This window comes from Nothobranchius furzeri, chromosome 12 (assembly GCF_043380555.1).
Source record: "Nothobranchius furzeri strain GRZ-AD chromosome 12, NfurGRZ-RIMD1, whole genome shotgun sequence".
NCBI classification, from domain to species: Eukaryota; Metazoa; Chordata; class Actinopteri; order Cyprinodontiformes; family Nothobranchiidae; genus Nothobranchius; species Nothobranchius furzeri.
Window position 1 is genome coordinate 45,191,085 of NC_091752.1, and position 27,688 is coordinate 45,218,772.

The 27,688-nt window shown below is 43.0% G+C and overlaps 1 protein-coding gene across 1 annotated transcript; it reads right to left on the minus strand.

Moving 5' to 3' along the window:
- Positions 1–2,877: 2,877 nt before the first annotated feature.
- Positions 2,878–27,636, minus strand: sult6b1 (sulfotransferase family, cytosolic, 6b, member 1). The gene is made up of 7 exons (XM_054738520.2): positions 27,294–27,636; positions 17,185–17,297; positions 15,721–15,810; positions 15,485–15,611; positions 14,084–14,178; positions 7,941–8,103; positions 2,878–4,148 (listed from the first exon to the last, which is right to left on the minus strand). The coding sequence occupies exons 1-7, from the start codon at positions 27,487–27,489 to the stop codon at positions 4,021–4,023; spliced, it is 912 nt and encodes a 303-aa protein (XP_054594495.2). The 5' UTR covers positions 27,490–27,636; the 3' UTR covers positions 2,878–4,020.
- Between the last annotated feature and the right edge of the window lie 52 nt (positions 27,637–27,688).

Here is a 27,688-nt window from a genome sequence, read left to right on the forward strand (position 1 = left end):
GCAGTCGAGAAACAGAAACATCCATAAAAACCAAGAGCTGGTGATAAACACATTTCTCTAGTACCTTACTCAAGAATGGAAATTTAGAAATGGGCCTGTAATTTGCAGGCAGCGAAGTATCCAGTACAGGTTTTTTGAGCCGAGGTTGAACAACAGCCTTTTTTAAAATCGTCAGGGACTATGCCAGATCTTAGGCTCATGTTAATTATGTGCAATATTAGAGGGGCGACTACTGGAAAGACTTCTTTAAAGAGGCACGTAGGCATCACGTCATCTGGCGAGTCGCTCGGCTCAGCCTCCCCAACGATCTCGATCAAGTAATCTAAACTAATTGGTTGAAATGCTACCAGACCTCTGATAGTTGTCACAGAAGGGCTGCATTCCAGTGCCCTAGACATGGTAGCCCGAAGCGCAGCTACTTTGTCAAGGAACTCATCACACATTTTAGCTGAAGCCTGCACCACATGGTGATCATTCACTTTCGAAACTGAGTTAATTGCGGTATAAAGTACTCTGGGGTAATTTGAGTTTAAGGAAATGAGATTGGAATATTATGCAAATTTTGCAGATCTAACTGCATCTTGGTAAGATTTCCAACCATAAATTTACCGTACGCTTTCCCCTCCTGGGTCTTAATGGCGCAACAGTGTTAAGGATAGCCTCACACGTCTCATTAAAGCAAGTAAGCAATCTATCCAGTGAGGACTCGTCTGATAAATCAAAGAAGGCTTGTTCAAACAGCGAAGTGAAATGAGTTGCAGTGTCAGAGTTCACATTAGATTGGTCATTGTGGGCCAGTTGAATGGCCCCCAAGGTCTCCCGATCTTAGACCATTATCTTTGGGGTCATCTGAAGGCAATTGTCTATGGTGTGAAGATATGAGATGTGGAGCACCTGAAACTACAGATACTGGAAGCCTGTGCTGGCATTTCTCCTGCGGTGTTGCTATCAATGTGTGAAGAGTGGGAGAAGAGGGTTGCATTTACAATCCAACACAATGGGCTGAACACATTTGATAAGTGGTCAGAAACTTGTAAATAACTCATGATAGAATAAAGTTACGTTAAAACCAAGCACACCATTGTTTTCTTGTGAAATTATCAATAAGTTTGTTGTCACATGGCCCTTTTCCTATTGAAAAGATAAAAGTTGGATCCAAGGTGGCCAACTTCAAAATGGCCACCATGGTCACCACCCATAGATATGTATATAAACACTAGATGGCGATAGCGGGAGTCGAGGGCGTAGCTAAACGGCGGTCATCTTACCTCAGACAACAGATCCCTCCGCTCTCAATGGTAGCAGCTGAAAGGTGAGTGATCAGCTTAAACAAAAACACCCTTAACTCGATGCAATATTGACGGATTTACAAGCGGTTTGCCTTGTTACAACCCTTAGAACACATGGGCTTGAGACAACATACTTGCACATGTTGAAAGTAATGCTTTTGCTTTTGAAAGTGACTTAATTGTGAACCATGTGTCCCGCCTAGGCTATCTGCATGTTATTCAGGTTGAGACCACAATCGATATTTTATGTGGTTCTACAAAACCAATAACGACTTTACAACAGCTCAATTGTTGTGTAAATGGCTGTGTTTGTGGATGTTTTCATGTTTAGGTGTCTAACTTGGCTTAGAGATGATGAGGCTAGAGTGGGAGCACTGCTTAGCAAAACAAAGTTGACTATTTACCTCAGTGGGAGTCGCTCGTTTTATTTTAAATAAATGAATGCTAAATTGCCCGTGATTTTTAAGCGTCTTGATTTGTTACACAAAACTTCAATTTCAAACAGGACATTTCTGGATTTATGTTAACAAAAATACACTTTTATTAATTGTTAAGCTTGAGGGTCAACATGGCTGACTTTCGTGCAGCCTACGGATGCTCGAATCTCCGCTGTGACAAACTGAGACAATGTGGGATCACCTTTCATCTGTAACTGTTGCAAAGAAAACCTGTACTTGTACATTATTCAGTCTGTTAATTGTTTTTATGTAAATAAAATGATTAGAAACTGTTGTTCCATTGCTGCTGCTACCTTCTTCTATACATTGTTTATCTGGTTTTATAAATGTTGAAAATCTCCTTCACAAGATCAATCCATTATCCATCTATCTTATTTATTACTGTTTTATTTATTAACCTAATCTATCTTTTGATTATTTCCTAACTTTTTCAGAAAGCATTTCCAAAGAGCTTATAATTAATAAATGAAAGTCAATAAGAAAACAAAAGTGAAGAAATACTGAAAATACAAAATAATTTGCTGGGTGAAATTTTGCTGCTGGCGGGCCGGTTCTGGCTGACAGATGTGATTTGGGTGTTGGTTGTCTTATTTGTTGGGGTGCACATTTTGTATCTGTGTTCCGTTTATGTGGGCTTTACCTCAAAAGAACCTTGAAATCTCATCTCTACACAAATCTTATTTCACAAACCAGGAATAAATATGTATATAGATAGATAAACCTATATAATATAATAATAGGCTATGTATAGTTTAAGTTACTGTAGCTTACAATTAAATGTGTTATCTATGAAAGATTAAATGCTTTGTGGAGTGAAAGAACAGGACTTTCTGGGGCAAACCCATCCTATTTCATAGACACATCTCTGGTGTTTATAACAAATCAAACCTTCTGAAAATCGGTTGAAAATTGAGCAAGTTAGAGTTATTTAAATAGTACATGCACCATACACCCCAATGTCAAGAAAGGGGGCAGCTGTTTGAGATAAAATGGCCGCCTCATTCCTACGTCGCATCCCATGGGCGAATAGCAGGGATGAGGCATCTAATGTTTAGATATACATATCTATGGTCACCATCATCTTGAAAAATTTGCCCCCTCAGATATACCAACATGCCACAAACAGGACATTAATATCACCAACCATTCCCATTTTATTAAGGTGTATCCATATAAATGGCCCACCCTGTAGTATAATATGGCCTTGGGTAGCAAAAACACACTGTATTTATCTTTTTACTTCTCCAGTCAAGAGTGAATAAACATTCATATTTTTTAGAGTTTCCACGAGGTATTCTTCAATCTGCTCTGTGTCTGCCCGCTAGATATCTTTGTTTTTGAGGGCGCAATGGCAGTGCTGTTGATAAAAGCGGCATCCTGACCAATCACAAGCTTGCGTTCTCTGTCTCATTAAGCCCAATTTATATGTCTGCATCATGACGTACACACCCAATGCCATTATGGAGATAGGCTGACGGAGATATGCCTCAAATTTGAACTATTGAATCTGAACTTGACATAGAATGGCCTTCAAGGACCAGGTCTGCTCCCCCGTTAATGACCAAAATTACAGGCACTTTCTGCGGGTGCTGTGCGACGTGAGAGGGAGGGGCTTGGATGAAGCAGAGGAACAGCAGAGAGGCAAAAACGACCGATGTTGAGTGATGTGTGTTAACTCTGACAATGTGGGCTCTAATGGTTACTTGTTCCAATTTTATCTCTGCATCACATTTGAAAACAGCATGAGACCAAAGTGCTAAACAGGGAGTACAACAAAACACAAGACTAAAATAAGAGTCACAATCAAATCATCATTCAAGACATGCGGACAAGTACAAAACTCCATTCATCATTAATAAAAAATAAACCTGGAAGAACCTACAAACTGAACGACAGCTGGAAAACGAGACCAAGAAACATTTAAAAATTTCAGACAGATTCCACAGACATGGCAGTAAAGTCCTTTCATTTACATCGTTGTTAAAATTATTCACATGTAGAGGTAAATAATGTCATCTGAAGAAAATATGGAAATGGAACAAATGTGAGACTGAATGTTTTCTTAGCACTGAGGAAGTTTTAATCTCAGTTTTGGACAAGTTTGTGAAAGTATGTTAGAACCAAACTAAATTTTATTAATTATATTAATATTCATTTTATTAATTGATTAAAATACAACTTTGACGGATCTTCTCCCTTTTTGAGCCTCATTCTGTTTTCCACCCTGATCAACATCAGACCTTCTCCTCCCGTCGCTCTTCTTCTTTTCTTGTTTATTTACAGTAACGATCGTAGTTCAGTTTGGCTCCCAGCTTCGTTCCTCCCAAATGTTTGGTGAAAGCCTCGTCCATCTCCTGACTCTGTTCTGGAGTAAAGTGGTTCTTCCAGTCTCCGACTTCACCTGCACAGAAACATAAACCAGCCTTTCACTTTGATTCTGAAATGACTTTCTCTAATTAATAGAAACTAATCTGGTTGAGTTTCTGTTAATCAAAGCTACAAACTGTATATATATTACATATTAACTTAAAATGGTCTGCCTCTCTCTCTCTCTCTCTCTCTCTCTCTCACACACACACACACACACACACACACACACACACACACACACACACACACACACACACACACACACACACACACACACACACACACACATAATGTCCAAGACCAGGGTCATGCCAAGAGCACACAAAGTCCATATTTTAGATTTTATAAACGTGCTAGAGAAAAATATAGCTGTTTAAAGAATAAAATAATTAATGATTCAATAGAATTTCAGTAAATGAAAATAAAATGAAAAATAACAATTAAGCCATGCTAAGAAGGAAAATCTTGAGCCTCTGTAAAACCACCAACACTTTCTGCAGCTTTTGGTTTCCATTCCAGTAATACGCTGTGTAAGGAAGTAATACTTCTTTTATTAATGAACAATCTTGAAAAAGCAAGTTTAACACAACTAAAGGGTCCAACAAGAGCTTTAAAGTAGGGAAGAGCGAGTACACCACTATCTGTATATGTATCTGTATTAGGGTTGTCACAATACTAAAATTTCAAACTCGATTCGATACTTGAAGAAAAAAAACTCGATACTCGATTTCGATACTATTTAAAAACACCCATTTATCGAACAAGTTTATTCAAAAAATAACATTCCTCAATTTATATTGCAAAAATGAAATGTTATGAATTAAGTGTATAAAGTGCTTAAACCTTTCAAGTATCAGCATTTTTTAAACGTGCATACAAAAACTGGCGAAAGTTAACACTTTAAATCATGAATTGTCTCACTATATATACACTATTTGCAGAGTGATGTTTTGCTGCTTAAACTCTGTTTAAGGTGCATTGTTGTCATAAGATGTAATGCCATGTGTTTTGTTCTGTACTTTTGAACAACTCTGTTGGTCAATAAAGGGAGAAAACAAATTTCTCCACAGTAGGACAAAGGTACATCTACCGTAATCTTAATAAAAACAGATTGGCGCACGGCAGTGACGTCATTAAAAGCACCGGTTAGATTAGCCGCGGCTAGTCTGTTCACGCCTAGAAATCCCAGACTCGCTCCAAACGAGCAGGGGAATCACGTTAATGATTCCTAACAAAACCTTTCGACATCGAGATGTTTTGGTGCAGATAATGTCTTATTTCGAGGCTGCACCATGGGTGCCCGTCCGCACCCGTTATATGGATAGACACTGACGGCGATTCGCCGATGGAGCTACATACCCCGGGGAATCCAAGTAGCACCAAAGTTGTCAGCGTAAGTAAACAAAAGTACTGCATGCTAGAAATTAAGTCCGGGTTGCAATAAACGTGAGTTTCCTTTAAGCACATAAGCGTGAATGTACAGCTACGTGTCGGACTTGGTATGCTAATCAAGCTGGGCTGTGAAGCGCCTCCCAAATTAGCTGTTTATGTTTTTGTTTATTTATTTGGCAGACAAAACTTGGATCGGAGACAACTCGCGTGGGAAATTGCAATGTAGCCATGCGGCATCTTCTTCTTCTGTTTGTCTGGGAGGCGGAGGTTGCTTTACGGCATCTGGCTGTTGTGCGTGTCGGTGTACTTGAAGAAGGCTGTGTATAGTAGTCCATAATATCGATACCACAGGGATGGAATATCTAATTTAGATACCACTTTTAGTATCGATTTATATCTAGGTATCGATTTTTTTGACAACACTAATCTGTATCTGTTCAACCAACTAAATTATCTGTATCTGTATCTGTACTCGGAATGGGCGTGGCATAACCCAGAAGTGGGCATGGTTTAACTGGAAGTGGGTGCGGTTTACATCAATATATTATTTTAAGTCTGAAATTGATATGGATTGATCAGAAGTTGCTATGTGTATTGTTTATTTGAAAACTATTTACAGAGCAGCATCAGAATTGAGATTAAATATTTTTGATCACAATAGTAAAGGAACTATTACAGAACAAGTGTTTCAATAAAATCAGAACATTAATATTTAAGTGCATGGATTAATACATCTGAACTCATGCAAGAGGAACTAGGAAATATGAAATGCTAAAACCAGACACAACTTTATATATATATATTTTAATTGTACGTAATTTGATTAAACTGATTTTTTTCTTAACGTTCTTGGCATTTTCCCACACAAAGTTAAACAAAACTATGTTGATTAAGATGTGTGTGTGAGAGAGAGAGAGAGAGAGAGAGAGAGAGAGAGAGAGAGAGAGAGAGAGAGAGAGAGAGAGAGAGAGAGAGAGAGAGAGAGAGAGAGAGAGAGAGAGAGAGAGAGAGAGAGAGAGAGAGAGAGAGAGAGAGTGTTAAAAAAAACAGACAACCTGACCGGAGCGGAGGTAGTGACTGACGCAGCACGTCAGCTGTCTTGTCAAATGCACCATGTAAGTGACGAAAAAAATAACTTTAAATATTCAACCGAAAAAGAGGTGAGCTGAAGAAAACCTAGGGAAAACTGAAGAAACGTGAGCAACAGTGAAGCAATCACAGCGCGATCCGTTACTGTCTGTGTGTGTGCGTGGATGAGCCGGTGTCGGTACAAGATCTGCTCGGGCGCAAAATCGGCTTGGGGTCCTTTGACTGCCGATGATGTCAAAGTACGGCAAACCCACTCGGACAAAATACACTACACAACTATACTGATGGAAAGAATTTAGCAGTTTCGTTGTTAAAATAATGTTTCTTAAGACGAAAGTTTGTGTTTATAATAGTATTTGTAAAATAAAACACTATATTTGATTCATGTTGAACTCCTCTTTGAGCACATCCCTTGAAGGATCATAGGTATTAGCAACACCTGTGAAATTGTATTTGCAGGAAAGAAGTGTGTCCCGTTTATTGAAGTATTTTGTGTTTAGAGTTTTTGACGTCTTGCCCATGCGTAGTTCAGCTACGCTCATAGCTGCTAGCCAAAACTCTGGAGTTAAAAGTTTTCTGGCTTTACTAAAATACCTGTCTGTACTTGTTTGATTGATGGTAGTTTTACTTTCTATTTGACTCCAAATGTAATCATTTGGCACGTTTCTAATTCATAATTTGTAATAATGTAATCGGCGATATTAGCATTAGCATTCCTATGGGTTTTTCCACGTATATTAGCATTGCGCTAACCACTCGCTGCCAAATTGCAGCCTTTGCGATTAGAAAATCTCCTTTTGTCACATCGCAATTTAATTGCACATGCAGTTAATCGTTCAGCCCTAATATACATGCAGCTCTATGCTAAAAGTGTATTTTCAAAGAGGTAATGATGGATTTCTTTGTAAAAGTTGTCCATCTTTCCAACAGAAAGATTTGCCTGGACCAACGTAATGTGATAACAACGTAACGTGATTATGTAATTCCGTAAGGTTCATGTTCAGCCAATCAACTACTTTGACGTCATCGGCAGTCGACGGACCCTGAGCCGATTTTGCACCCGAGCAGATCCTGTACAGACACCGGACGGACTGCACTCCCGGCCGGCTGCAGTTTTGTGTGTAAGGAGGGGCGGGCGCTCTATGTGACTGGCCAATCACAGAGCGTGAAGACAGTCAGTTACCCAATGAGGATTTTCCTTCAGCACGATTACAGATATTTACTAGTTTTACTCGTTTCATGCTCATATTCGTCAAAAATTCTTTATCCGTACCGGATACTAGTCTGAAACGAGTATCCGGCTCATCCCTACTTTAAAGGTTAGGAGCCATATCACGGGTACCTTTCCTGAAGATGACGTCTCCGATGCTTTTGCTGCCGTGGGAGTTGATCGAGTTCTCTTTCATGGCACTGAAGCTACTGGCTGCAGTGATCTTCTGCACCTGATCATCCATTAGGTCGAAGCCGAAGAAGGTGCATATCTGTCGGACTCCTGCGTCCAGATCCTGCAAATCAGAAAATGGGTTCACAAGAGGTCATTAGAGACCATGTAGAAAATTAATAAATGACATCGAGATACAGGTCCTTCTCAAAAAATTAGCATATTATGTTAAAGTTCATTATTTTCTGTAATGTACTGATAAACATTAGACTTTCATACATATTAGATTCATTACACACAACTGAAGTAGTTCAAACCTTTTATTGTTTCTAATATTGATGATTTTGGCATACAGCTCATGAAAACCCATCCATCCATTTTCTGAACCTGACTTGTCCATGCAGGGTCGCGGGGGTGGGGTGGGGGTGGGGGGAGGGGGTGGTTGCTGGTGCCTATCTCCAGCGGTCAACGGGCAATCAGGCGGGGTACACCCTGGACAGAGAGCCAGTCCATCGCAGGGCAACACAGATACACACAGGACAAACAATCATGCACACACACACACACACTCACACCTAAGGACAATTTAGACAGACCAATTAAGCTAACAGTAATGTTTTTGGACTGTGGGAGGATGCTGGAGTACCCAGAGAGAACCAACGCATGCACAGGGAGAACATGCAAACTCCATGCAGAAAGATCCCAGGCCGGGAAGCGAACCCAGGACCTTCTTGCTACATGGCAACAGCTCTAACAACTGCGCCACTGCGCAGCCCTCATGAAAACCCAAAATTCCTATCTAAAAAAATTAGCATATCAATGAAAGGTTCTCTAAACGAGCTATTAACCTAATCATCTGAATCAACTAATTAACTCTAAACATCTACAAAAGATTCCTGAGACTTTTAAAAACTCCCAGCCTGGTTCATTACTCAAAACCGCAATCATGGGTAAGACTGCCAACCTGGCTGCTGTCCAGAAGGCCATCATTGACACCCTCAAGCAAGAGGGTAAGACACAAAAATAATTTACTGAAAAAAAATAGGCTGTTCCCAGAGTGCTTTATCAAGGCACCTCAGTGGGAAGTCTGTGGGAAGGACAAAGCGTGGCAGAAAATGCTGTACGAGAAGAGGTGACCGGACCCTGAGGAAGATTGTGGAGAAGGACTGATTCCAGACCTTGGGTGACCTGCGGAAGCAATGGACTGAGTCTGGAGTAGAAACATCCAGAGCCACCGTGTACAGGCGTGTGCAGGAAATAGGCTACAGGTGTCGCATTCCCCAGGTCAAGCAACTTTTGAACCAGAAACAGTGGCAGAAGCGCCTGACCTGGGCTACAGAGAAGCAGCACTGGATGAGCTGTATGCCAAAATCATCAATATTAGAAACAATAAAAGGTTTGAACTACTTCAGTTGTGTGTAATGAATCTAATATATGTGAAAGTCTAATGTTTATCAGAAGGACCTGTATTTAGTTCGGTTGTATGGAGTATAATCAGACTTGTTAACTCATTCACTGCCAATGACTGTTTGAGCATCTGAACGAGCCCCCGCGCTGAGAGAACAAACATCTCAGCCCTGAAGCCGATCTTCATCCGCATACGTCACACGTCACATGATCAGGAAGCAGACCATCCATGTGTTTGGAGATCGTTTCGGGCCGTTCCTGTAAAAAAAGTGAGGCGCGAACCGGAAAAGCGTCTGCCGATCAATATTCAACAACGGATTATGAAAGAACGGATAACACTCGAAACACACGGATTTTTCCTGATGTAAGAGGTGAGTCTCCGCTTTGTTTTGGTTGTTTTGGTGTCGACATAATCCTAACGCGCAACGTTCTGTGACTCTTAAAAAACAGTAAAAACGGTGAGAAACGCTGGCAGCGAAGGCCGTTAGCGATCAGGAAATGGCTGGCAGTGAATGAGTTAATGTATGGAATTAAGTCTGGATTATGTCTCTCATTATGTGAAATCAATTCTAGGCTCTCCAAGGTGTATCCATGTGTGTGTGTGAAACCAAGCTAAATGCCTGTTACCTTCTCTTATCATGTTTGTGTGTGTGTGTGTGTGTCCAGGCAGCCTTTTCGCCCCCTGAACCGTGATGTCGTAAATTAGTGATATGCCTTCACTCTGCTGATATGCCCTATTGATTCATGTTGAGGATATAACTTTTTTTGACCTTGAAAGGTGTTGGGAGTATAGAGTGTATGTTATATTTTGTCCTCTGTGGAGTTGGTCCAGATGCTATACGCATATACATAAGACATCTTGTCCGGCAACGAGGGGATGCCCATTTGACCCTGGGTAGAAGAAGAGGAAGATCATGTGACCAGACGTGGAGCCCCAGAAGCTGGGGGTGTTGCCATGGAGATGCAACCCCTGAAGAATGCAGAGGGGAGGAGGACAGAGTGAATAAAAGAGAGTTGCTGAGTCTGTGAAGGGGATTGCCTTTGATGCCTTTGCCTATGATAATCTGACCTAGTATCAGAGCTTATTCAGCTCAACTTTGCTTTAACTCGGTTTACTGGCAAAGAGTTGTTTCACTTTTTAACCCACTGTGTCGGGGTTTCGTTTGGATTATTATTCTTTTTTCATCTGTGTGAAATAAAACCTAGTTCCTCGGATTCGAGGAACGAAAAAAGGATTTACGGGTGGGGTCTCCTGCCGGTAACCGAGCGAAGGTGAAATGCTGGTTATAAATTCCATCCCAAGGTGTTACTGATATAAGTTGTTTCCTCCATCCAAGGCCACAGGTAAAGTCAGTTGTCTCCTCGGCAGGGGCGGATTTAGGACTGAAGAAGATCCGGGGCTTAACACACACGCGCGCGCACGCACACACACGTGACACGCACTAGTCAACATCATATATGTCTTGTACCACATAATTTTTAATCTGAAGCTACATATTAAGCATTTTCAGGGCAGAGTATTGTTCCTGTTTGTGTTTAGTATGAGATGATAGTAAATATTCCCGTTCTTTCTCCAACCAATTTACCTGATAAGCTAACTTTAGGTAAACCAGCAGCACAACAAATATTTTCAAATAAGACTCACAAACCTGAGTCAGCACCAGTCTCATCAAAGCTGGGGTTCTGTCGTTGTTCTTTTTTGTATAAAAAACGTCCTTATGTCCATCTTCACTCATGCGTTTCAGGCAGAGAGTGAAGAAGAAGCCGGCTGCTGAAGGGCTTCTTCTTCCGTGGTGGAGGCTCAGGCAGGCTGTATACAGACTACTGCCAGCTGCTCCCTCTCTGTTGGACTTTGGTACTGCATGTTACTTCCGCGATTTAGATCCGGGGCTTTCCATGAAACATCCGGGGCTTCAGCCTAAGTAGCCGGGCCCATAGGCGTCATTTTAACCGGGGACGCCGGGGACATGTCCCCGTCAAAATTTGTGATTGGCAGCTGTGTCCCCCCCCACTTTAACAAAAGCCTGCTGATGAGGATTTTGTTTTACCAGCTCAGATCTTATACCAGGGGTCGGCAACCTGTTCCCATCAAAGAGCCATTATTACCCGTTTCCCACAGTAAAGAAAACACTGGGAGCCACAGCAGCCGCTGCGTTGTGGGCAGGGCCTACCCTCAGACAGCAGAGAGCTGCTCACAACCAGGTGACAGCAGCCGGTACCGGTCGCTCGCATGGGCGTCGCACCCGTGGGGGATTCAACACCCACACTTTTCCTTCTGTTTTGCTCACCTCCACACCAGTCTGGTTTCTTTATGTCGCACTCACTCTGTTTTCCTCATCTCCTTCTTCACCTCCACTTCTGACAGCCGATGTCGGGTTTCCAGGAGAGCAGGAGAGGGAGGGACAGAAGAGCTCGACTGAATTCATAATTTTACATCTTGACATTAGCTGTACAAAGTCTGAGTTTGATAAAGTGAAGAACAACCATTTGCAGAGGTTTATAACAGGCGCGGCGCCAGGTTTTCATTTTTGGGTGGGCCACGGTAATTTTGGACGGGCCTTAATAAGCAGCGACTTAAGTGAAGCAGGCAGGTCGCGCTAGAAAATTTTGTTTAAAAAGACGTCATAAATGTGTTCCCCCGTCATTTTTATTTATAAAATCTGAAGTAAAAACTCCCAGTTTAATTTTCATTCATTTGTCATTAATATGTAGTCTACACCCGTGCGTTAAGTGGACCATCTTCCAGTAAAAGCAAAGCATCCAGCCCATCTCTCCAAATGCGTAAAATGTGCATCAGCCGCTAGTTAGGTGTGTCGCTCGCACCATCAGCTACGTCAGCCCAGACAAGAGCAGAGCAAATAGAGAAAGAATAGAGGATAATTGGGTCTGGATGTGGATGGAGATTACACTTTACAGCAGCCTGATCATCATTTAAATACGTAAACATCACCTGTCTTCTAGTCCACGCTATCAGCATTATTTTAATTGGTGTGTGTGTGTGTTTGTGTGTGTGTGTGTGTGTGTGTGTGTGTGTGTGTGTGTGTGTGTGTGTGTGTGTGTGTGTGTGTGTGTGTGTTTTCCACTTCAAACACTGGTCTAACCAACCAGACCAGCGTGTCCAGTAACATATTAATGTTACAATTAAACAGTTTCACTTCATGTAGGCTAGGAACATTCCACCTGCCGTGGCCCGACCGCTTCTGCTCCACATAAACTTTGTGCGTAATCAAATGTCTCTACAGGTGCTTTATGAGCTGAAGAGCTATTCTGCCTCAGACTGGATGCGTAATGCGTCTCCATATTAGAGATGGGAACAAGTGCTGTTCAGCCAAAGTTTCATAATTTCATAAAAAGAACATTTTTCCAAGTGACACATCCCTCAGAGAGGCCGGGTTTCCAGACCGCTTCAGTGGGAGGAAATCTTATCGCATGCACCGTGGTTCTGCGCTGCGCTGCAAACCCCTCAGATCTTCAGCCCACTGTCCACCGTGGGCGCTCCGAGCTGCGCTGAACACAGTGTCCAGTATAAAGCTCTGATGTTCTGATGGGAATCAAGTTACCTCTGCGATGTGCGTAACGATTAAAATGTCAGCTCATCCATGCGCATCAGTGTGCGTTGGGGTAATTCTTTCAAAACAACCAACATCCCTGAGTTCATCCATCAATATGTGGCAAGGTCCAGAAACGAGGGCCCGGGCAGGATTCGATCCCCAGACTCCCGGGTGAGAGTCATACGCTCTAACCAGTCAGCCAAAGGGACATCCCCTTGGCCAAGTAGCCAGGGCGCATTATCTATCGGGACACTGTGACAGGACACTCACACTGCCACACCTGATTATGAAACTTTGGCTGAATAGTGCTTGTTCCTGTCTCCAATGTGGCGACGCATCCAGGAACCTGTCTGAGGAGAAGCCCAGAATCTGACATCCTCCAGCTCAGGAAGCGCCTATGATTGCGCACAAGCGTGACGCGTCAACCCGGTCTCACAGTAAGACCGGGTTGGACCTGTTCAGGTTTACGCAGACAATCTTTACATTTAGAATTGGCATACAGATGTAAAATTAATGCAGTAAATATAAAGCTTTTTATTTAAATATCCATTCATTATTTTACAAACACAGAGAGCCGCATCAGATGGATGGAAGAGCCGCATGCGGCTCCAGAGCCGCCGACCCCTGTGCTAGCCTACTTTATTGTCCCCAGCAATTTTTAAACCCCACTCAAGTGTATGGTTATTGTCCCGAGCAATTCTGAAAACAAACTGACGCCCTTGGCCGGGCCTAACGCCGCCCCTGCTCCTCGGCATAAAACAAACAGCTGTCGGGTCTTTACCTGAAGTGTACATAAGCTTCATGGACTGAGGGTGTGTGTAGGTGTGTTTGAGCCTCCTAATTTCTACATAAAGGCAACTTTGTCAGAATTAGAAACCCTAGGTATTTTGGTGATTGCTAATCAACTCTTTACAGAGTAAGGGTGTTTGTTGGTAATTAATACCACGCCCACTATACCGATTACAAGCCAAACCCTAAAATTTTAAAACATCTAAACTTAAGAGTGGGAGCTAGCCCGGTAAATTGACTTGTAACAAGTTCCAAGTGTCAAACTAAGAAAACGTGTTAAAAGTAAGAAACTTCTGTCCTGTGGAGAGGAATTGGCAGCTGATTTAGAGGGAAACTGAATCAGCCGAGGAGTCTGACCTGTTTCAAGTCTTCATACATGACCAGCAGAACATCTGGATCATCCATCCTCTTCTCCCAGGCCAAGGCATGATCAAAGTACGACCCCCATGCAACTACACACACACACACACACACACACACACACACACACACACACACACAAACTCAGTAAAACATTCTACGGTGCGGGGTCAAACGGAGCTAAACCAGAGCAGCAGGCCATATCTGAACTCTAGTATGTTTATTACTAAACTGGTGCCATAGAGTGATCCACCATGGTAACCTTGTGGACTCGGCTGCTGCTTGTCAGTCATAAAGACTAAGAAAGCTTTAAAACATTAGCTGTTACAAAAAACAGCTGAAAACCTTCAGGAAAGATTTTCTCTTCAATTCTTAGCAACAAATAAAACACAAAAGCATCTGCAGGAAAACAAATTCCCTTTCAGTTTTAGCTTTATATGTTGGAAAAATAACAGCTACCGATCTCAAGAAAAAAGGCTGAAATAACATTTCACCTAGTAACAGAGATGTTTAAAATGACCCTCTGACCTCTCATTGAGACAGTAATACAGAGCTTAGGCTCCTCCCCTTCTGGATGGCTCAGAAGTCCCTGAACGAGGCTAAAAACGCTATTTTCTAATCCGCTCTGCCTTTCGCAATGAATCACACAGATGTTGTACTTCAATTTAAATGAAAAGTAATGATGGGTGTTTCGACCACGTCAGTCACGTACTTTCAGATTTATCAGCTTGTAAAGTTAATCGGTACGTCATCCCAGAATCTCCTCTCCCCCAGCATAGCTGCTACTTACCACATGACCAGATTCATGGCGGTTCTTTCCACCTGAATGAATGATTCGAAGCCCGCTAAACCTACAGCCATTGTCTCTCTGCTTTTCTCCGTGTCTGGTTCGATGACATCACTTTGGTGATGCGCATTTGTAGTCCTGGACTTTTTTTCACACAAAACCTAAAATAAATGTCCCCTCCATTCAGAAATAAGCATGTTTAGAGCATCTGAATGTTTTATGTCTTTAAAATCACAGACATCGTATGTGAAATCAGGACACAAAAACAGGATAAGTAAACGGCGTTTTAGCTCCGTTGACTTGCACTTATTTTTCGTTATTCCAGGGACCTTTGGTCTGGAAGTAGATGGGCGTGCCTTAGGCTCCCTATGTCTCTGATCAGGGCACCAAACAAACTAATCTATTATTTACTTTGAATAAAAACATTCAGTTATTATAACATGATTATTAAAATATCTATAAACCTGGCGTAAAATAAACACCCACTGCTTCACTGGTGTATTTTATAGCTGTATAACAAATATATTACATGCCTGTTGAAATATTGAATTTTATGGTATTTAATGTTTTGTCTGTTCATTTATGTTTGGTGGAAACACTGATTTTCTCACCATTTCCAGTCATGAAGTCCTTAAAGAAAGAGTCCCAGGACTTCACTGAAGGCAGAACCACGTTGTTGTTGCAGAAATGGTAGTAGGAGACCAGAGTGTCTTTTGGGTTCCTGAAGATCACCATGGTCTGTAAAAATCCCATAATAATAAAATCAATGTGAGCCTGCTTCTGTACAACACAAAAATATTTTTAAAAAGGCAAAAACTGGAATTAGAACAGAAAAACATCCATGAACCTTTGGTTTCTTCTCTTTGAAGGATGCAGGAATGCTGTCAGGATGAAGGTGAGTTCCCATCAACCTCGGAGACGGAGCTTGGTCCACCAGCTGAGAAGATCACATTATCATGATCATCAGGGTAACTTCTGGTTAGAAGAGTCAATGCCAGGTGTAGCCTACAGCCCTATGTAGTGACTCAACTCTACTGCTCTACCTGGTTACCACTAAGGAAAGGTGATTTAGTGGAAACCAGTGATAGAAACAAGTCTGACCATTTCAAATTTGGATTATTATGATTTGATTCCAGTTAACCAGACAGGTAGTCGGAAACATAATAATAATAATAATACATTTTATTTAAAAGCGCCTTTCAGAACACCCAAGGTCACTTGACAGAAAACACGTAATAAAATACAATAAAACAATAATAAAACCCAAACAAGAAAAAAAAACAGAGAGAAACAGTTCAATAAAATCAGAGGTTGTAGGCAGATTTAAACATATGTGTTTTGAGTTTTGTTTTGAAAAGGGTAAAACTGTCGATGTTCCTGATGTCAGGGGGAAGTGAGTTCCAGAGACGAGGAGCAGAGCGGCTGAAAGCTCTGCTTCCCATGGTAGCGAGACGGGCAGAAGGAACCGCAAGATGGATGGAAGAAGAAGATCTGAGTGAACGGGATGGGGTGTGAATACTTATAAGGTCTGAGATATATGGAGGAGAGAGGTTGTGGATTGCTTTGAAGGTATGGAGGAGAATTTTGAAGATGGACCTGAATTTAACTGGGAGCCAGTGAAGCTGTTGGAGAACCGGGGTGATGTGGTGAAAGGAAGGGGTTCTGGTGATAATACGGGCTGCTGAATTCTGGACCAGTTGCAGTTTATGAAGGAGTTTGTTGGGGAGACGATAAAGAAGTGAATTGCAATAGTCGAGACGGGAGGTGACGAGGTTGTGGACGAGAATGGCGGCAGTGTGAGGGGTAAGGGAGGGGCGGAGACGGTTTATGGAGCGTAGATGGAAGTATGCTGACCGAATTATGTTATTAATGTGTGCTTGAAAAGAAAGTGAGCTGTCGAGGATGACACCCAGACTCTTGACGTGAGGGGAGTGGGAGCTATGGCGCTGTCAATAGTTAAAGAAAAGCTGTCAGATTTTGAGAGGGTGGATTTAGTGCCAACTAGAAGTTCAGTTTTATTGCTATTGAGTTTGAGGAAATTAGAGGTGAACCATGATTTGATTTCAGAGAGGCAGAGTGTAAGGATTTATTGAACAGATTTATTCTGTTAATCCATCTTTTCACCTCCTCAGTATCAGCTTCAGCCAACCTGAACAGGAAGCACATCAGCTCGCTCTGCAGCAGGAACACTGATGACCAAACGAGTTAAAGGGGTCACAGAGGTCAAGTCTTACATAAGGACAGACCCAGAGCCAGTGTGGAAACACTCGTGTTTTCCTGTTTTACTGCTTTAAATAAAGGAAGTCTGTACCTGTAAGAGATCTGGTCCTAGAAACTCGATCAGTGGAGGAGCCTTGCCTTCAAGCTTCCTTCCTGTGCCTTCTTCAATGATTTTCCTCAGAACACCAACCATCCAGTTAAAACCTACACACACACACACACACACACACACACACACACACACACACACACACACACACACACACACACACACACTGAGTGAAGGCCTCTACATCAGACGCTGCTCGGCTCAACAGGTACGATGACTTTAATGTTACAATAACTGCAGGTGAACAAATATTCTAGAGTCCTCCAGTGTTTCTATAAAAATAGATCACTAAGTATCCCGCTGTTTGGCCTGAGCGGTTACCTGGCATACCGGAAAATTAATGAGCTTTCAAGGAATATTGGCTTAATCCCGGAGCTCAGGGATAGAATGCATCGTGCTGTAAACTCACAGACTCATATAAATGCCGAGATGAGTCGTAAGCTTGGAACTTTGGCTGAGATTCAGGCTCTGGCCCAGAAGGTTGATTCGATCAAGGAGAGAGTTGACGGATCAGCATGGATTGGGATAGTTTTATAACGTCATTTTTGGGACCTGGAGGGGTTGAAGACCGACAGAACTCTAAGGCAGAGATGAAATGATCTCTGCCTGTACCCAAAACAATTCTTGTTATCTGAATCTGGTGCCCTTGAAGCTCGTGAGGCTGAAGTGAAAACTCCCCCCTCAGAAGAAATGTGGAATGCTGCTGTTGCTATGGAAACTCTTTCTCCCTATACCAGCCTGGGCGGCACGGTGAAGGCCGTGGAACCGTATCTAAGATTCATTGTGCTCTCTAACCCATTATCTCCCTCCCCTGTTCAAATGGAGGTGATGAGCGCTGCTCTTGCAGCTGCATGCTCTGAAGTGAGGAGAGTCCCAACCCTACCTCCCCACCTAGTGGACACTTATGTTGTGTATCGTCTGAAGTCTGTGTGCATATTTGTCTGAGGTGTTTTTTTGCATAGCAAAGCTACCCTCTCTGTCGGGGGTAACTCTGAAGTGCCTTTTTTCCCCTCCCCCTGAGTCCCCGTCTCAAGTGTCCCAGTCTCAAGTGTCTCCAGAGTCCCCAGTGTTCCAGTCTCAAGTGTCTCCAGAGTCCCCAGTGTTCCAGTCTCAAGTGTCTCCAGAGTCCCCGGTGTTCCAGTCTCAAGTGTCTCCAGAGTCCCTGTCTCCAGAGACCCTTCCTCGTCCTCTGAAGTCCCTTCCTCCTCCTCCTCCTCCTCCTCCAAAGCCCCCGATCCCCAGAGTTTCCTGGTCCCACCTCCTGGTTCCCCGTCGCCGGCCCCCCAGACTTCCCTGGTCCCGCCTCCTGGTTCCCCGCCGCCGGCCCCTCAGAGTCTCCTGTTCCCTCCTCCCCCGCCCTTGTGGGTTGTTTTTTGTTTTGGTCCCTCCTCTCCCGCCCTGTGGTTTCTGTGACCTGTTTTTGTCTTGTCTTTTGCTTGTGGTGTGGTTTTGTCTGTCTTGTGAGCGTCTGGTATCCGCCCTTGGGGGGGGGGGGGGGGGGGGGGACTGTCATGGTCTGCGTCTTTCCCCATGTGTCTCCTGATGTCCTCCATCCCTCTCTGGATTCCCCTTTTGTGTCTCATAGCGCCCTCTTGTGTCCTTTGTCTGTGTCTCATTTATATGTCTTCTGTTTGTAGCCCTTCAGGTCATCCCCAGCCCCTCCAGTTGTAGCTTCAGCCTTTTTGTCTCCAGCTCCCTCCTGGTTTTCTTCATGTTCTCTTGGTCTCCCCACCATATTTCTATAGGTCTATTATTTCAGTTTTGTTTATGTCCTTCTCAGCTAGGTGTGTGTGTGTGTGTGTGCGCGCGCGCGCGTGTGTGTGTGTGTGCGCGCGCGTGCGCGCGCGTGTGTGTGTGTGTGTGTGTGTGTGTGTGTGTGTGTGTGTGTGTGCGTGCTGGAGAGGTTCGCAGCCGAGTGTGAAGCAGTTAGAATGAGAATCGGCTCCTCTAAATCCAAGACCTCTTGAATCGGAAAAGGGTAGAATACCTTCTCCAGATCAGGGGCGGGATCCTGCCTCAAGTGGAGGGTTCAAGTATCTCTGGGTCTTGTTCACGAGTGAGAGGAGAGATGGAGCGTGAGATCAATAGGTGGATTGGTGCTGCCTCTGCAGTGATGCAGATGCTGTACTGGTCTGTCGTGATGAAGAGAGAGCTGAGCCAGAAGGTAAAGCTCTCGACTTCTGATGCTTCGGTTTATGTTTGAAAGGTGGATTATAAACAACACACCAGTTTTTATTTTTGTTAATAGCCCAAATGAAACCGGAGTCATACTAAAATAATTAAACTGCATTTTTAGACCATCAGCTGACTTGGGAAAGCCTTGATTCTGTGATCTGAGAGGATATTTATTTATTTATTCTTTATTTAACCAGGAAGGTCCCATTGAGATTAAAAACCTCATTTTCAAGGGAGTCCTGGACAAGAGGCAGCAAAAGTTACAGCTATAAAATTTTTCAGTTACACAGACATGCTATGTAGAAATTTCAGAAGGCAGTTACAACACAGGGTATCCATCTCGAGGGTTCTCAGTCTGGTTTTAAATGTATTCAAGGAGATAAACTTGGTTAATTTCCAGTTTCCTGCAGCCTGTTCCATGCAGAAGGAGCAGAGTGAATGAAAGCCCTTTTGCCCAGTTCGGTGAGAGCAAACGGAACACAAAGTAACGATTGTTTGCACGCAGACTGTGAGAAGTTAAACTTCTCAGTGAGATTAAGTAGCAAATGTAGTTGGGAAGTAATCCAAGCATTGCCTTATAAATGAAAGTATACCAATGTCCCAACTTCCTGGTGGACAAAGAACGCCATGCCACTCGAGAATACAAGTCCCAATGATGGGTCAGTGGTCTACAGTTAGTAATAAACCTCAGTGAGGCACAGTGTTTGGAGTAACGGCGTTTAAGTATAACGGCGTTACTAACATCATTCTTTTTTAGGTAAAGGAATAACCTAATTAATTACTTTTACCACTGTTGCAACGCCGTTACCGTTACTGGGGATGGAAGGTTGTGCGTTACTATGTGCTTGTCGAACGTTGAGCAACATTGTGAGGCTTTCTGATCGCCACACTTCAGCTGCAGCCAGGAAGAGTGTCAGTAACACACTTACAAACATGATGATGATGGGCGGAGAACATTGTTCTCACTGTCTCAGTCACTGTATGCTGTAGACACAACAAAGCAGTGATGGGAACAACGCCATTTAAAATAACCACGTCACTAAAAAATTTTTTTTCAGTAACGAGCAATTGAATTAATTACTATCTTCTTTTATCAAAAGGAAATGCGTGCGTTAAGCAGTGCGGTGTGTTAAAGCTGTCATCAGCTGATCAGGAGCTAAAGAGGCAGATGTTTTCATGCAAGTGCATCACGGCCCGTGAAGAACGAGGAAGATGTGATGAATAGTCTACGGCTGCAGGTGTGGATCTGTAGCCGTGCCCTTCTTAGCGTGACAGCGGGACGTCCCGAAGGTCTGCTCACCTGTTCACCGCTCAGACGTCCTGATCTTCTACCTTCCTAGATCATCCAGCTGTAACCTGTTTCTGATCATGTCTTTAGTCCCGCTGTAACACTGATGCATCAGTCTCAGACGTCATGGAGCTCAGGTGTTATTAGAACTACCTGTGTGTGTTTACCACTAATAGCTCTTCTGTGCTTGGGTCTGACCCAAGTTAGTAAATCCTCCATCAGGCTTGTGCCTCTTCTAGTGTCATTTTAAAGGATTTTTATGAATTAATTTAACCGTTACTAGATTAGCAGCAACAGAAATGCTACTAAAAACACTCAATTATGTGAAGCTGGAAAAATTAGAATACTGTGCAAAATTACATTTATTTCTGTAATTTAACTAGACTGAGAGACCATTTAAAGGCGCGGGAACCTTTACAGGTGTTTCTATTTGCAATTTTAAATTTTAGCTGATTGGCATCTTGTTAAATATCACACAGTGGCCTTTTAATAGTCTAGGTTAGTGTGATGCTCCTGTTAGTAGTTCCTCCTGTTAAGTGCTTATTTATTAAATTATTCAGGTTTATAAAAAACATTTGGACATACATTTTATTATGTTCCAGCCATTAGTCATTTATATTTCACTATTGTAGTAATTTATAGTAAATGAAGTAAGTTTAATTAAGAGGAGAACCCATTTTTCTTGCATTCTTTAATGAAAAAAGTAACTAAGTAGTTATTTTTCTTGGTAATTAGTTACTTTTATAATCTTGTAACTCAGTTGGTAACTGAGTAACTTTTTTGACAAAGTAATCAGTAACTATAACTAATTACTTTTTGTAAGTAATGTTCCCAACACTGGCAAGGCATGATTAACCACATCAATCTTACCAAGAGATGTGCTCACGAACATTAAAAATTAAACACAAAAAACATGAGATCTCTTTTCTGTTGGTGGAAATTTCAGATATTCACCTGATTATGATGGTTCAGTAGCATGTTGCTGCAGGGGGAAAGACGAAGCTGCGCTCCGTGACAGCAAGAGTGAGGAGATGTCACGGAGCTGCAGACTAAATAGTGGGACAGATATTGCAGCGATCTGTGACAGATTGTTACTTCGCTGTAGTTTAGTGGGTGTTTGTGTTAAAGGTGAAGGATGAATGAGCACGGCTCAGCTGTTTAGCTGAAAGACAGGAAAAGGAGGCCTGTAGCTGGAGTCCAAAGTGAGGGTTTTAAAAATGATCCTTCCTCTCTGAGGAAGATGAGCTGGATCACTAACTGATGCTAAAATGAGGTGTTCACAGCAGTGCTTTATTTTATCTTCAGCTTTCTTTTGGTTAGCGGTGTAGAGGGTAAATGTTGTTGCTTTTAAGCTTAATATATTACCTTTACTTATGACCAATAAGCCGTGATATTCTACATAAATAGAGAATATCAACCTGCTTGGTCTTTGGATGTTTAATCAGAAGATTCTAGGATTCTTTGCTTTTTCATGGATCAAACACACTTTGTCTCAATTCAGACAGAGTCAGGTTTATAAAAGATAATAAATTTATTTTCTAAACAAATAAAAACATGACAAGTTAAACAAGGCTACTGTGATGGATGAATCTAAGAGGATGGGATGTGAAGTATGGTTATTTAATGGTGTGTGTTTATCAGAACCTTGTATCTAGAAGAACTAAGTTCTGGGTGTTGAAAGAATTTGGTTTACATTAAACTATGAAGTTGGTTCTTATCAAAACAGCATCAGACGCAATCACGTTGTGTTCTACGTACCCCTGAGGAGACTCCCTTTCGAATCCGAGATGTTGGTGGGGTTGGGTGACCCCAAGGTACCGAAGTTGTAGAAAAGACTGCAGTACGACCAGGTCGGTCCAGAGTCGTGTCCCGGATCACAACAGATAGATGAAATCGTTTGCGTCTAGAACAGCTGGTTCTGAATAGCTGAAGGAACCGTTTTGCTGTGTCAGCTGTAGGCAGCTTTTAGCTTGTCGAAAGCTTTGGGTAAAAGAGGGTTTGGTCCGGATGGCCTGTCTGTAGCTTTCTCTAGAACTGACTCATCGTCAAGTGAGCTCTGTTTTAATATTCTCATATTATGAATTCTTGGCCAACCGGGACGTGCCATGTTAAGGGGTGTTCACAAGCAAACCTCAGAACGTCACGCCTTGCATCAGATACAGGAGTTCTGATTCATGGAACAGAAAGCAATGTTTCAGGATATTGGCTTAACCTTGTCATCGTCATGTGTCTGAGTGTGTGAGCTGTCAGAAAATAGTGATTCACTTGTTAAACCAACATTACTGATCATACTATCAAATTATTTCATTTCAACCACAGTAATTTATGCACAGATTAATCAAAACATTTCAATAGTATTCATATAACATTTGGTCATTCAATTTTATTATTATTTAATGATTATTTAACTTGTGAGTTGTAAAAGTGTTAGTTTTCATGAGAGTGAGCAATCCTGCAGTGTTTTCAAAAGATGGCTTGGTTTGGGAACACAAGCTGATATCTTGTTCCTCCTGAAATGTCAACAAGGTTTGCAGAACCTTGTTGCTTGTTGGAAGGTAGAATGTAAAATCCACCTTAGAGGGTGGAAATAGGTCTGTAGATGACCGATGGCATGCAGGTCAATCTGCAGGTGAAAAGTGACCATTACTGGACGCATACAGCAGACGTACGCTTTCGGGAGGTGTACTCATGACGCTGTGTGTCCTCCTGGAACGAGACGCCATACAGTCTGACTCACGTGCACCGTGCAGTGTGCCACCTTTCTGGAGTTCTCACAGTGTGACATGAACAATCCTGTGGGACAGCCAAAAATCTAAGTGTGACCCGTGCTTTTGAGATAGGGTGAGAAGCTAGGTCATACGGGAGGGGCTTGGAGTAGACCCACTACTCTTCCACATCAAAAGGAGCCAGTTGAGGTGCCTTGGGCGTCTGGTTAGGATGCTTCCTGAATGTCTCCCTGGTGAGGGTTTACGGGCACGTCCAACTGGGAGGAGACCCAAGGGAAGACACAGGACACACTGAAGGGACTGTGTCTCTCAGCTGGCCAATAAACGCCTTAGAATTCCCTCGGAGGAGCTGGCCCAAGTAGCTGGGGAGAGGGAAGTCTGGGCCTCCCTGCTTAGTCTACTGCCCCCGTGACCTGATCCCGGATAAGCGGCTGACAATGATAGATGGATGGATGGATGCACAAAGATGTGTTAGATTCTCTTCTCCTGGCACTCACAGAGCACAATCGCTTCTGCTTTGCTCCCTTATCTTTTTTCCCAAGGCTCTTTTTGTCCCGTCTGCCTACAGAGCGCTTCTCTGCATTTCCTCTGGAAATCAGTATTTTTCAGAAATGGATTTAATTAATTGGTCATTCAACGCGATTGATAAGATTTTTTCTACGATAAGAACGGACGAGGGGGCTCCCACTTGCTCTCATGGGACACACTCAGCGGGATATATGCTCGATTCCTGGAAGGAGTGGAAGGTCATCTGTCTCTCTCAGCTGTCCATTGAGGACGTTGAAGATATGTGGATATTTGGCCTGATGATCACTGGATTTCTTCTGATTGGAGTGGGAGGATATCTGGTTTTCCAAAGAATTGGGAAGACGGGAGCGATTGGAGGGCGACCCGCACCGATGGACAGCACCGTCCGGGCGGAGACCTCACAAAGTGGGACGTTACTCGAGGTGAATCTTAAGCTGGACAATATCTTAGCTGCGTTACTGGTGTTAGTGCGCAAAATGGATGTCATCTCGGAGAGGGTCACCGGACGGTGTGGAGATGTTTAATAACCCAAATTGGCTTCACTGAAGGACTGGAATGACCAGTTACAGACTGAAGGCAGAGGGAAAATTATCTCTGCCTGACCCAAACACAGTCTTGCTATCCTAATCTGATGCCAATGCAGCCTTGAGGCTGCAATCAACATCCCCCACGAAGGAAGGAATGCAGACAGATGCTGTGGAAACCCATCCAACCCCCCCCCCCCCCCCACCCCACCTTCAGATTGTGGACTTCACAGCGAGGCCATCAACCTGCAGGAATGTGCCCTATGCTCCTCCCAAGATCTCTCTCCCTCCTGTGGACACAGCTGGCTGAGCGCCGCACATGGCTGCTGGCCCTGGATAAACAGGATCCCAGCCCCAGCCCCCCCCCCAACGGAGTCTCATGTTGTGAATGTTGAAGTTCGTGCTTATATGTTTGAGGTGTTTTTTTGAATAGTACAGCTACGCCCTGTCGGGAGTAACTCTGGTATGCCTTTTTTCCCTCCCCCAACCTATCCTCATGTAATTCCTTTTCATCTATTAAGGTAGCGCGACTCGGGTTGCGAATGACCGCAGTCACCAATTCTTGTCATGTGTCTTGCCCATGTATGTCTGATCTCTGAATTGTGTACTGAAACTCAATTTCGTTTCTCTGTATGTCTTGCACATGTGGTAGAAATGACAATAAATGACTTTGACTTAGACTTTGACTAGATTACCTAAAAATCTAAATCCTGCAGAGACAGGCCAACAGAATCATAACACTGATGTTTTCAAACCAGGATCAGATAAAAGTGTGGCCAAAGATCTACATTTTTAGGGAGTTTTGTTTGTTCATGTGGCTTTCAAGGACATCTGGATGTCAGGGTTTCAGAGGCTGCTTAACTGTCATGATCCTGCCATGCCCTGAACTCCATGCACTATCATTCACATCATCAGCCTTCGTGCATCACACCTGATCCCCTCATCAAGCTCCAGCCAAGCCCTGTTTCCCCAGCAACCACAGTCAACTCATTATCAAGCTCATGCCACACACCTGTCTCTCATTAACTCCTCATCAGCTCCACCTGCATTGCTCCCAATAAGACTCCTGGTCCAACACTAAGCCAGCACGAGATTATTGAAGGCTTTTGCCAGTAAATCTTCCAGCCTTCCTTCCTACCTGATCACAGTCCTATGACCTCGTTTCCACACATTGACCATTACCAAGAACTTGTCACGTTGAGAGGATGGTTTGGACCCAAAATGCAGTTACCCAGGATGACACGAGGCAGGAGTTGATATAAAGAAAAAGTCCTTTATTGTAGGATGAACAAAAGTAAGTCCAAAAAGGCAGGGAGCCAAAATCCAAAAATCCAGAACATGAGAACAGAGCTCACCTAGAACACAAACTGGGGACAGGACAGGAATCGCACACAGAGCACCAAAACAACACTGACAAACAACAATGGACCGACAAGACAATGAGAAACAGACAGGGCTTTATAGACTGGGGTATAATGGGAGGCAGATGAGCTGCAGGTGTGTGGGGAGAGAACCAGGTGAAGGCAATAACTAATCAGGGAGGAGGAGCAGGAAAGAGCAGGGGAGGACACCAGACCTGACTGGGGAAGGACACACACACACACACACACACACACACACACACACACACACACTTCATTGAGGTCACGTGAAAGCACCAAACAATGTAAAGGTGAGTTTTGCTCCATTTAAAGAGAAAGTGTGTAGTTTTTACCATTAATTTCTGGAAATATTCATCAAAATGTTGAATGAAATGCTGCTCAGTTGTTGAATAATATTGGCAGCTTTGTAAAATATAACCATAAAAATCTGGTCTAAAATACATGGGAGCAGGTCTAAGTCTCTGGGCGACGCCATATTAGATGCCATGTTTCCTTCTACGGGAGCCCATGAGGACAAAACTCATTTACTGATTTGTGACAAAAAAATTACAAAACTTGTCATTCTTAAATGTTGTTTCTCATTTACATATTCACTCATTGCCAGTGATGATTGAGTGTGATGTGCATGTTATTTTGCTAAAGTTTGCACTCCCCATTTTGACCCTAATGGGCATCTGTTGGTAAGGTCTTACTCTAACACAAAATTTCTGCTTGCTTGCAACGATTTAGGAATCTACTGCCCCCTATCTTCAGGGAAAATACACATTGTCATTTTAAAGTGACAAAGTCCTGAAACGGATCATTTTAGAGGGTCAGGAAAAAAGCTGCTTAAGTCACTTTCTGTAAGACAGATATTGTGCAAAGGACTTTGAAACAATAAAGTAAAAATTCATCTTCCTGAACATTATTGGGAAAACTTCTGTACCTACTAAGCCCCAGCTGCGTGCTAAAAAACAACACCTGGTGCTTCAGATCGAATGTCAGCATTATACAAAATGGGAGTGGTTTCATTCATTTAACTCATTCAACCAGTTTCTGTCTCAGCGGAGTCACGATGCATCCAGGTGAGAGGTGACCAAGGTGAGAGTATGAGCAGGTGAAACGATCTGTAGAACACGTGTCAGTGGAGGGATACGTGATGATTTCACACAGCAGATGAAGATAAGCTGCCTGAGATTTAATCATCTAATTGGAATCCTTCCTCATTCCTGTTTCTCTTATACAACTGAACTCAGATGACTCGGCAAGAAAAAGTAAAGACTGAAGGACCTTGTGACACACATGCTGCATTGATCAGGGAATGCTTTCAGAATCCGTTTTTAACTAAGCCAAGCTGCTGTTGTCTAAACATGCAGCAAAGCAGGACATTTACTGGTAATCCAAAGGGAAAAGTGTTTCTAAGAGCTGCAGGAGAAAGAGATCTGGAAAGTTCTGCTCCTGTTCAGGAGTGAACTTTTCTGTTACTCACCACATTTAGGATATGCCACCAGCATGACATCATCCTCTCTAGCCTTCATGTCGACGATACACTTCATATGTTCTTCTGGACACATGAGGGTCGGGTACAGCACTCCCTTATGAGTGTAATACTTCTCCTCGTCACTCATAGTCTTTGCCTTCTCCATCTTGGTTTGCATCTTGTTCTGGAAGGGATTCCCACTCATCCTGATGTCTGGTGAGACGCCACAGGTCAGGAACTAGAGGAGGAAACCCAAAATCAGCTGCTGAACAGACGCAAAGCTGCTTCTGTTCAGTTCCCTAGCGTGCGAGGGGAGAAAAAGAGAGCACAGAGAGTGGGAAACAGGAAGGGCGAAGGTTCAGTGGTGAAAGGAGGAGGAGGAACTCCAAGCACCTCCTCTCCAC

What these genes read in the sequence shown, in the direction of transcription:
- sult6b1 (XM_054738520.2), bottom strand. Translation starts at nt 27,489, where the DNA reads ATGAGTGGGAATCCCTTCCAGAACAAGATGCAAACCAAGATGGAGAAG. An exon ending in TCAAAGAGAAGAAACCAAAG is followed by an intron (nt 15,612 to 15,720) that starts GTTCATGGATGT and finishes GGATTTTTACAG; the next exon opens with ACCATGGTGATCTTCAGGAA. An exon ending in TGTATGAAGACTTGAAACAG is followed by an intron (nt 8,104 to 14,083) that starts GTCAGACTCCTC and finishes TCTGATTTGCAG; the next exon opens with GATCTGGACGCAGGAGTCCG.